General features: G+C 56.1%; 1 protein-coding gene across 4 annotated transcripts; it reads right to left on the reverse strand.

Annotated features, from left to right (window-relative positions):
* INAFM2 (InaF motif containing 2) lies at positions 1 to 3,002 on the reverse strand. Of its 4 annotated transcripts, XM_054716356.1 has the most exons (3): positions 1,867 to 3,002; positions 1,170 to 1,303; positions 1 to 298 (listed from the first exon to the last, which is right to left on the reverse strand). In XM_054716356.1, exon 1 carries the CDS (start codon positions 2,547 to 2,549, stop codon positions 2,094 to 2,096), a length of 456 nt encoding a protein of 151 aa, XP_054572331.1. In that variant the 5' UTR covers positions 2,550 to 3,002; the 3' UTR covers positions 1 to 298; positions 1,170 to 1,303; positions 1,867 to 2,093. The 4 variants fall into 4 exon arrangements, 3 of the variants coding, with proteins under 3 accessions (XP_054572331.1, XP_054572332.1, XP_054572330.1); XR_008556140.1 differs by lacking the exon at positions 1,867 to 3,002 and adding an exon at positions 1,665 to 1,854 and having other exon boundaries at positions 1 to 1,303; XM_054716357.1 differs by lacking the exon at positions 1,170 to 1,303.
* Positions 3,003 to 11,154: the final 8,152 nt, after the last annotated feature.

Genomic DNA, 11,154 nt, shown 5'->3' on the forward strand with positions numbered 1-11,154 from the left:
TAGAGTTCTTAGAATGTATTTTTGTTCACCTGAAAAATAAAACTTTTAAAAAATATACAAGACTTTTTTGAGTACAGGTATATCTTAAATGGCTGAATTATAAATAATGTCTCTGGTCATGTTCACAGCTAGGGCTGGAACTAATGTCCCAGTTCCAGTGAAGGCTTTAGAGTCAGGAGGCCAGCAGTTGGGACTGTGAGTGGTCTCTCTAGACTCTGATCCATCCCAGAGTGGATCCAACAGTCCAGAATGCAGGGGTCAGGATGGGGACAGGGGGGTTGGACTCCCAGATGTTCTCCTGCAAGTTCAAAGAATTCTTGGAATAAGAGATCGATTTATAAATTATTAAAATATAGGACTAAAAATTCACACAATAAATATAAAGTACAGGCTATTATTGAAGTTATAAAGTGGCATTTTATGTTTCTCCCCCATAGGTCCCCACCAAAAATTTAAAAGGCCTCAGAGGCTTTCTAATGACCAAAGTCAAGTCAGCTGCTCAGAAATCTCCTCCAGCAAGACACCTTGGGGGTGCTACCAGCCTGCCCCCAGGCTATGACAGCTCAGCGGCAGTTTTCTTGCCCACAACAGGACATGGCTTAAAGCAAGGCTGTGCGTCCTTGGATCAGAGCTAACTAGAGTGTAGGCCAGAAAACTGGAGAGACAAACTGTTTCAGGGCTCAGGTGGCTAAATTTGTCCCTTTTTAAAAAAGGTGCCTCATTTCCCAAAAAGGAAACATTAAGGGGTTTGGTATCTTGTCATACCCACACTCAATTGCCTTTTAGTGCAAGTGGCAGAAGGAAATGGAATCCTAATTGAGGATGTATAATTCTTGCTGCCCCAGAGCTCTGCCAAGTGTCATTCCCCTTGATGTTTCTCATCTCAGAAAAAGCACAGGAGTTTATCAGGCGAGGTAAAGACAAGCCCATTTAACCTTGCCACCGCTCGTCTATGAACTGGCTACCAAAGCACAATCCTGAGCTTTAAGCCCATCTTTTGCACCAGAGGGTGTGTTCAAAGCTCTGATTTCACAACAAATTTCATCCTAATCGCTGGGCTAAATTGTCACTACGAGCTCAGGACAGAGGGAAGGCTGGGATGATTACGGGACCAAGACAAGATTTTAAGGAGGGGGATAACACAAACACTTGTGAGTCACTCTACTTACAAAAGCTCGCTCTTCCTAAAAAACTGTGAGAAGGCCAAAGACTGAGGCACGCAGGCATCGCTCTTTCCCTTCCTTCTTTCCTGGCCCACATCCAGATACTTAGGGTGCCACCGGAAACCTCCTGGGTGGGGGCACTAGGGTGGGAAGAGGAGGAGATCAGCACACTCCCCACCCTCCCTAAACTGCTTCTACTTCTCCTCAGGGTTTCCACTGTCCTTTCGGCAAGCCGAAGAATGATGATACGCTTTTGTGTCCTAAACCTATTTCTGAAGTAAGAGGGAAAGAGTGGATGATGGAAAAAACAGTTTGTGCCCTGTGGCTGGCTGCACTCTGGGGCCCAGCAAATAGCCCTTGCCTGACCCCATCAGCTACCCAGGGTGTGGGAGAATAGATAGAATACTATGTAATTACAACTTCTGGTGCGTATGTCAACAACTATATACAGGGATCTATAAATTAAATGCATTTGTGGCCACTGCAACTAGGTTGACGTACCTGAGCTCCCCTGCTTTTTTGGTGCCCTCCCTCCTGCCGACAGCTTCAGCTTATTTAAGAGCCCGTACAGCCCCCTCTTTCCCCTGAGTCTGGGGGGAAAGCCCGAGTCACCCCTGCACGAAGGATGCACCACTGCAAGCGGCGCAGAAGGGTTCGGTGCTGGAATCCCCCCCCCCCCCGCCCCCCTTTATGGCTCACAGACCCCGCGCCGCCGCACAGTCCTGGGAAGACCGAACCCCCGAGTCCCAGACCGATCGTGGTCCCTCCGCGGAAGATCGGGCTGCAGGCCACTCGCCCCACCACTCGGCGATCGTCGGGGAAGGGGGCGTTCGCTCCGCGAGGGTCCCTCCCGCGGGCTCTCCGTCCTGCTGCAAAGTCCGGCGTCCAGGCTCGGGGAGGACGGCTCCCCGCCGCCCAGGTGCGAGGACTTCATCGGCTCCCGGGCGCCGCCGCTTCCTCCTCGTCCTCCTCCGGCCCCCGCGCCCGCTCCGGCGGCCCGGCCAGGGGGCTGTCGGCGGGGGGCTCGGGCGGCGGGGGCCCGGCCGCCTGCAGCGGGGGCGCGTCGCGCGGCGCCTCGCGGCGGGACGACCCGGTGGCGTTGGGCCCCGCGGCCGCCCCCGAGGTCCCGGACTGGCCGGTGGCGTTGGAGCCGCCGGGGGGCGGGCCGGCGGCTCCCCCCGAGGTCCCGGCGCCCACCGGCTGCCAGATGAGGCTGTAGTAGACGGCCAGCACGATGGCTGCCAGCGACACGGAGAGCACGTAGGCGAACACGGTGGCGAGCCGGACCCACTTCTTGTTGGTCTTGGCCGCCATCTTCGCCTTCTTGTCCCCGGTGTAGGTGGCCGGCTTGCCCCGCTCGGACGGGGCCGCGTCGCGCTCCTTCATGGGGGGGCCCCGGCCTCTGGCGCGGCGCTCCACGGCCCCGGCGGGCGGGGGCCTGGCGGCCTGGAGGACAGGGGGCGGGGGCGCCCCGGTTCCCGGCCGCTCCGCGCTCCTCACACCGCCCGCCCGCAGCCTGCCACCGCGTCGCTGCCGCCGCCGGGGCCTGGGCCAGTCACCGCCGCCAGCGCCGCCGCCGCCGCCGGCCCGTCAGCTGCTTCCCCGCCGCCGCCACAGCCACAGCCGCCGCAGCCGCCCGGCTCCGCGTCCCCATCCGCCGCCGCCACCGTCTGCCTGGCCGCCGGCCGCTCGGTCTCCAGTGGCCGCGCCGACCGTGCTGCTCCAGCCCGGCTCCCCCGCCTAACGCGCCGGGACCGGGGCGGGAGCGCCGCGGGGGGCTGCTCTTAAAGGGGCGACGCCGGGGTCCGGAAGCGCCGCGGGAGGCGGGCTTCTGTCGGCGCCGCGAGCCCGCCGGGCGCCCGGGCGCGAGAGGGTTAAAGGAGGCTGGTCTTAAAGGGGCAGCGTCGCCGCAGCCCCGCGCCCGCCGCCCGTGAGGGGGGGGGGGGGGGGCTCCGGTGCTGCTTTAAAGGGGGACCCGCGTCCTGCGGGGAGGAGAGCGGACAGGAAAGGGGCGGGGAGGGGCGGGCGGAGCGCGGAGCTGTCAACTCTGGCGACTCTCCTCGCTGCTGACGGTCCCGAGGAGGAACAGCAGCACCAGCTTGGGCCGCAGGCCTCAGTGTACCCCGGAGTGGGGGTGATAGCACGCGCGTGCTCTCGGCTCGCGCCCCGCGCCCCGCTCCACGTGGCCTTCCAGACCCCTTTACACCCAGCGACTCTGGCCCACGCCCCGCGCCGGCAGACAAGGACCGGCCCCGCGCGCGCGCCGAGCTCCCGGCAGGTCGCGCCCCTTCCCCGCCGGCCCCACCCCCTTTCCCGTCCCGCCGGGGCTCCGGGGCTTCGCTGAAATCCATCCGATTCCTTGTCCTCTTAGGGCCCCAGTCAGGGTGCCCAGAGCTCCCGGGCCAGGACCACGTGCTGGGCTCGTTTTCCAGGCTCGCCTTCCATCTTAGTGCCAAAGTTCGCAACAGGTGTCATCCCGCTTTCGGGGGCTTCCGACCCCAGGTCAAGGGGCTGCACTGAACCCGTGGGGCGGCTCCAAGAGCTTTTCCCACCTCGCATCCTCTCCAGGCCGCAGAGCATGGGCGTTTGTGCCCTCGCCCCCAACCCCACCCCGTTCCCCTGTGAGGTTTGTCCTCTGGTCGATTCTGACGATCCCTCTCCCAGCTCGGACTCCTCAGCAGATGCTTTCCCCCTCCTTCTGCCCTCCTCGCTCCTGCCTTCTCTTCTTCCTATTCTCTCTCTACAAGACTTTCCAGAATTTCTAGGTCCCTCCTCCTTGAGTTCTACTTCCTATGTTCCCAGAACCGGATGTAGGGACCACCTGGGTGTGGGAGACTGTGCCTGTGTGGGGAGAGGACTGTGGTCGTGATGGGCTTCTGTGGGTGAACAGCTTCCTCCCAACTTCTGCCCCTGCAGATGCGAGCCTGACTTTTCGCTTCTGACGCTGTGGGGCAGGACCCTCTCGCCTTTCCCATTTCCCTCACCCTCCACAGGAGACCTACGGTATCCAGACTCGATGCCCCATGATGAGGAATCCCCTTCGCAACACTGCTGTCCTGCCCGCACTAGGGGAAGGCCTAGTGAGAGAAATCAGAGAATCAAGGCAGGGTGGGGACCGAAAGGGCCCCAAAGACCATCTTTTGTAAATACCCCCATGGACCCTAGAACCTCCTGCACAACGTCCTATGGAGCGCTCTTCAGCGTCCCGGAGAGATTCTCTGTGATGGTGGACCTTGCCTGCTCCCCGAGGCCGCTTCTTAGCCCTTGGACAGTTCTGACCAATTACACACAGAAGTCAGGTGGCTGCCGGAACTGAGTGTGCTGATGGCCGAGGGAGCCAAAGGCCTATAACCTGGCCCCTCACTCCCATTCCTGAGGCCCAGCTGTGAGCCTGCCACTAACAGTGGCCAACTGGATGCTATTTCCAGAATAGCCTGCCTTTTCACTTTCTGAGAAATTTCAAGAACATTGGAGGTTTGGAGTGTGTATTGTCTTCTGTTGGGCCGATGGGGGAAAGACAACCGCTCCTTCCCATCCTGCTCCCAGGTCAGCCACAGGGGGTTGCTAAGTCAAAATCCCTGAATTGCCTCCGGATGTTGTCCTCTCCTCTCCCCTGCCCTCTGGCTTTCCTGGCAGGACCGATCATCCCAACTATACAAGGTAAATTAATTCGGAAAGATTCCAGGTAAGGCCAACCCAAAGCCTCCTCCTTGAATTCACCCGGTATTTCTTCTGTTGCAAATTAAACTTCTTTCTTCTTGCTTGGTTCTCAGTGGAGCGGAAAACAGCATGCCATTCTTTTCTATACTAAAGAATAAGCATACTTGAGAAGCACTTATTCAATTCCTCTCAGCCTATTTTTCTCCAAACTAAACAGTGCCAGATTCTTTAACCTATCAATAAGCCCTATTTATTATCTGGATTTACATAGTGTCTTTTACCCCAGAACTCAAATTGCTTTCAGATATAATTGAGCCTGATCTCCCTGGTGCTTGAGCCATTAAGAAACCATTAGTGTATTCTTGCTGCAGGCAACTAAATGGCCCCCTAGTGGCCTGAAGGTGAATATGCTTCCCTAAGTGCCTCTTCCCCCACTAAGGGAGGAGAGGGAGAGAAATCAGAGCATCAAGGCAGGGTGGGGACAGAAAGGGCCCAGAAGGTCATCTTGTGTAAATACTCCAATGGGCCCTAGAACGACATCCCTAAGGAGCCCAGGTAAAAAAGGCCCTCCATGATCGTGTACCTTGTCTGCTCCCTACGGCAGCCTTGGAAAGCTCTGACCAATGATAACAGCAGCAACACCCACGCCCTAATGTGCTAGGTACCATACTCAGCACTTACGCTCACTTGTCTCACAACAACCTATCAGGTAGGTACTCTGGAAGGGTTGGAGACCCATCTTGACTTGAATGGGCATACATTCTTGCTAAAGGCCTCAACCAGCACCACTCTCCAAGGGCTTAAAGAGTGTTTTGATTCACTGACGGACCTAGGATCTCACATAACGTTGCATCAGATCGAGAGTCCCACTTCCTAGCGAAAGAGTGGTCATATAATCGTCCGGGCACATCACAGACTTTGCTGCCCACTGGTGAATAGAGCTGATAGAGTAAAAGAACCGCCTTTCAAAGGTGCAGCTGAAGCACCACTTTAGTACAGTGTGCTCCGGCATGAAGTATGCACTCTATCCAATAGCTATAATCTGGGCCCCGGCTCAACAGCTAAAATACAGAGGTCTAGGGAACAAGGGGTAGAGGGAGTAATAACCTCACTCACCATCACTCCCGGTGACCCTTGGGGAAGGGGTGGGTTTTGTGGTTCCCGTTCCTACAGTTCCAGGCTCTGTGGTTTAGAGAATCTGGGCCCCAGAGGCGGAACACTTCCAGCGGGGGACAGAACCAGGATCCCATAAATGTTCAGTGTGGCTGCTTTTCATCCTTCAGACTCCTTGTGCCAAGAGACCAGCAGGCAAAGAAAGGAGTCACTTCCTGGCAGGGATAGGTGACCCTGGTCCTTTAGAAACGATAGGGCTGCTGCTACACAGTAGGGTTAGGAAAGAATATGTTTGGCACGCGGGTGAGGCACCTGGGTGTGTCTTGGTACTCCCTTGCCCAGTGTTTATAGTAAGCAGACAAATTCAGAAGCCTGGTTTGAGAAGGGCCTGGTGATTGGGCACTCAGACCCCTCAGGAATGCCACCAGGGAAGCCACCTAGACCAGCAGAGGTGCAAACTGAAGTAAAGGGACTCTAGACTGGGTAATGGGGCGGGGAGAATGCTGAACAACCAGTGACACCAAGACGGGCTGCAGTGGTGGGGAGTCAGCATGGAGCAGAGGAATGCGGAATGCATTGATCAGTGATGCGGTCACAGCAAAGGACGCCTCCACAGGGGCCTCTGGAGTTGGGATGACGCTTCAGACCTGGCCCCACTGAGGCAAGAGGGCTGGACCTTGGCGTCCCCACATTGGCCAGGCAGATGGTCCCTGCTCAGGAAGCCGGGCCAGGCAGCTCCCTTCGGAAGTGCTCAGGGCGAGATTGAGCTGTGAGCCCCCGGCCTCCAGCACTCCTGGCAACTTGGGGTTAAGTTTCTTGGTCGCAGGTGCAGGACCTGGGCGGTGTCCACAGCAACCGCAGCAGTGCCCCCTGGACATGGCTTAGCCCTCCATGCTTCGTAGGGGAAGTTGGCTTTGTGTGGAAACAGCTCCTCCAGAATTCTACTGACTGTTTTCTCCGGGGATCTTACAGGACGGCGAGTAGGAGGAACTATTGCCCCAAAGCCATGAGCTCTTCCTAGGGATAATCTGCACTCCAGAGTGCCCTGTGGAGGCGTCCTTTGCTGTGACTGCATCACTGATCGATGCATTCCTCTGCTCAATCCTGACTCCTTCACTTCCTCGATGCCATGTTGCTTCTGAGAGTGCCTCCCAGTAAACGTTCTGCAAGAAAACCTTTTCCTCATAATGCTTCATGAGAAACCTGAGCTAAGACAGTCACCTAAGTCACCTAAGATTCTAACCTTGGGGACCCAGGAGAGCAAGTCTCATCCATCTGAAGGTAGACCTCCTGGCCACCTGAGTCTTCTGAGCCATGGTTCCCTCCACCAGTCCTCACGGAGTGTTGTGTGCATCCTACATCCTGGCTGTCCTCCACCAAATGCCCTCCCGCTGTTCGTTTCTCCATGATAAAGCAACCAAATGGAAGTCCCCGAGTACATGACACATGGTCTGACAGGACAGGAATGAGAATGTGACTGCGTCTTCCTTGGTTCTGGAGCTCTGGCTGCACGTTGGAACCAATGGTCAAACATTAGAAATACAAATTCTTCACCTTCCTCCTCCTCTTCCCCCTCACCCATCCCAGGTCCTGATTCAGAGGGTCTGGCCACAGCAAGGACACACAGTGTTACCAGAGCTCCCCAGGTGATTCTGGTTGATATCAAGATGGAGAGTCACTGGGCTCAGTGTTCGACTTCAATTCAGCAGCCTCAGAGTCTGTCCGCTTTTCTGGCAGCCTTTTCATTTGACTCATACGGAGCTGGCTGTCAGCAAAAACCCTCAGTTTTATTCACACTTGCTTCTGCTAAGCCACCACTTCCCCACCCTGTCCTTGCACAGTCGGTGCCTTGGAGCCAAGCCCAGATCTCTCCGTTAAGCCAAGTTCATTTCACCTTTGAGGTTCAGGCTGTGACTCCAGCACGTTAGGGGGTTTTGTGATCCTGAGTGTGTCTCCCAACACATCCCCTGTTCTCACTGACTGCCTGTTATCCACAACGTTGAGGGGCTTGATCCCTGTGGCTTTGCCCGGGTCCTGATAAAAAGATGGGCAAGGACAGGAATAAGGACAGAAGCAAACAATCAATCTTCCTGAGGGCCTTCCTTATGTGCAAGGCACCAGGCCCGCCTGGAGAAGGACATCGTCTCACTTTCATCACACTTAGGAAAGCGGGTTCGTTTCACAGACGGAGACGCAGAGGCAGGGAAGAGGCGGGCTGTGTCTAAGAGCACCCTGCTGCGGGAGGGGCAGTCCTTTCCTGCCATCTGCAGCTCCTATCTCTAGGTTTGTCACCTCCCAGAGGAAAGGTGGGAGATAAACGCCACAAGGTTGACCCTTCTGATTGGAAAAAGAGAGATTTTTAGAGCTGGAAGGAATCTTAGGAACGATCAAAAGCTAACAGAGAGCTCAGGTAACTTGCCTCGATCACACAGCAAAAACCTTTCCTCTGTTCGAGATGAAAATCTGGGTTTCTTGAGAACAATCCAGTATTCACTCAGCTACATCTCCAAGTAAGTTTGGTCCGAAATGACACTTCAAAGGAAACACACGTGGGGCCGGATCTTTTCCACCTCTAAGTCCCAGATGTTTCCCTCTATGATTCTAGAAAGGGTTAGTTTGGGAGGCCAGACAACACCTCCCTCCTGGGCTTCTACGGAAAACTCTCGATTGCCTCTCCTCCCCTACCTGAGGAATTAGAACCTCGGCACCTGCTATCCAGCCTTGTTCCTCCATTCGCACTCAACTCTCAGTGTGTAGAGGGTGGCTGGATCTGGAGCCACAGCTGGACATACAGACAGACTGATGGACAGCTCCTGCTCTTTCCTCTGCCTCATCAGCTGTGGGGGCTGTGGTGGTGGGAGGATGGCACTCAACTTCTTGAGTTCTGATCATCTGGGGGACAGCCTGCTTCAAGTCTACAACCAGAAGCACCCCTAACTCGGCCTGCCCTGGGAAGGTGGGTCCAGCCCTGACCCACACAAACTGCTGGCGGGGGGGGGGGGGGGGGGGGGGACACAAAAAGCAAGTCAGTGAAGGTATTTGTTATGGAAAGAATAGCTTATATACTGAGGAGGACGTAATAAGAAATTGCATTGCTCCCGCCAGTGGCTGCTGCTACTACTACCACTACAAAGCTCATGCGTAGGCATTGTATTAAGTACTTTATGTTCATTATAGTATTTAGTTCTTACAACATCCCTTGAAACATAGTTATTTCCATTTTACAGGTCAGGATGTTGATGCACAGGAAGGTTAAGTATCACAAGGTAAACCAGCTAGTGGGTGACTGGGTTCATAGAGCAGTGAATTTGGCTCCTGTGTCAGACTGAGAAACAGACCCCAGAGGATGTAACAGCAGCCCTCCTCATTCCAAAACTAAGCTAGCCATTGGCCCAAGATGCACAACAGGCCTCAGGGCTCCCGAACCCCAACTGCTTCATCAGGGAAGCCGTGGCATCGGCTAAGAAACCCACCCAATCTGACTCTCTTGTTGGCTGGTAACTGGGTCACCCGAAGATCTGAGTTCAACTTCCACCACTAAACTTCTCTGGTGAACAGATTGGGAAGCCAAAGCACAAGGTCCTCACACAAGCTGCCCAGTGAGCCTCCGAGGCTTTGGGCCACCCCCATCTCCCTGGGAGGCAGCAATGCGCTGACGGTACGTTCCCAGTGACTTGTATGGCCCAGAGCTCACACATGCCAAACTCTCCAGTGTGGGTGTCTCACAGCTGACACACCCTCCCGCGACTTCACTGGGGATCTGTCTTCCCTTGATCCCCAGCCTTACCCCAGGAGGCACGAGCTTTTCAGTGTGCCCAGCAGGGGGCATCGTCACCCTTCCACCTTCTGCCCTGGAAGGAGCCGGGATGGGGAGAGATTGGCAGATTGCCTGGGGCCCTCTGCTCAGCTCAGGCCAGGAGCACATTTCCCAAACTGGGTATTCGCAGTGACCTCCTGCTTTCTCCATATCCATTCTACCATTATTTACACAGTATTTTTCTTTGTCAATACACATTTTTGAAAAGACCTCAGTGTGTTTTTAAAAGAAAAAAAGCCCTTTGATGGAGGTTTTCCCAGCTTCCCTCGCTGTGTGAACCCCCTGCATTCTAAGGGCTGCCCGGCAGGATGTGGGCAGAAAAACACAGGTCCCGGGGAAGCTACAGGGGGTCCTCAAGAACTTGCTCCAGGCAGTGCCATCAGTGGGTAAAGATGGGTGAGGATTTATTCTGTGGCTCCATGGCCTCCATCTTCAGAGCCAGAGAATGGAAGGATTCGAGTAAAAGATCCTGAACTCCCTGTTTTCCTGTGTCACCCCCAAACCTGTCTCTCCCCGGCTCCCCCTCCCCCCTCGGCCCAAGGGAGAGGGAAGGGGTTGTCTTTCCAGGCCCAAAGTGAAGAGAAGGCTGATGGCTGCAGGGCAGATCAGAGGGAGGGACGGGGGTGCAGGGCCAGAGGTGGCTGCAGGTGACAGGTGCAGGGGCTTTGAGAAGGGGCAGGGATTTCCCTTGCAAAATCTATTCAAACAGGGAACCTGAGCCCAGGAGGGAACCAAAACTACGGGGACACCAGAGGGGCCCTTGGCTAGAGGGCTGGGAGGAGAGAGAAGGGGGCAGCAGGATTTGGAGGGAGGGTGGGGAGGATGAGGGCAAAGGGCAAAGAAGCTGGAGGATTCCCAAGCTGCTTCCACAGGCTCAGCCAGGCCTTGCTTGCTCCAGGCTCCATCCCAAGTCTTAGAACTGCTCTCCTAGAGGTAATTTTAGTGCTGGGAGTCCCCTTAGCTCCAGCCCCACTAGCCCCCATCCCCCTGCCCTGGCCCAGGCTGGCCAGCAGAGACGGTTTCAGGGGCTGAGTGGGGATCCCACATTCATCAGGGGCTGGCACTAAGGCTCATGGCAGAACCTGGGACAGCAAACCAGGCCCTGAGAGGGAAGGAAGTCCTGGGCAGAGCTCCCTGCTCCCCCAGTTGAATTAGCAAGGGTGATAAGCAAATCAGATTAAGCAAGAGGAAGTGGGCTGGCTGAGCTGGGCCCGGACTGAGCTCCCGGGGCTGGGGCAGCGTAGAGGCCCTGCAGGAACCCAGAGCAAGTGACCACAGCTGAGGCCTCCGCGAGCAGCCTCCTGCCTCAGGCGTCCTCACCCAGGCTCTGGGCGCAGGTCAGAGGAGGGGGCCTGGTAGGAGAGCCTCTCCAAGTCTGGTGGCCAAGGGCTGCTCAGCCGG

Source organism: Eptesicus fuscus, chromosome 5, assembly GCF_027574615.1.
Source record: "Eptesicus fuscus isolate TK198812 chromosome 5, DD_ASM_mEF_20220401, whole genome shotgun sequence".
Lineage (NCBI taxonomy): Eukaryota > Metazoa > Chordata > Mammalia > Chiroptera > Vespertilionidae > Eptesicus > Eptesicus fuscus.

Bases quoted from the DNA above. Each gene is read 5' to 3' on its own strand.
- INAFM2 (XM_054716357.1), bottom strand. From the start codon at position 2,549: ATGAAGGAGCGCGACGCGGCCCCGTCCGAGCGGGGCAAGCCGGCCACC.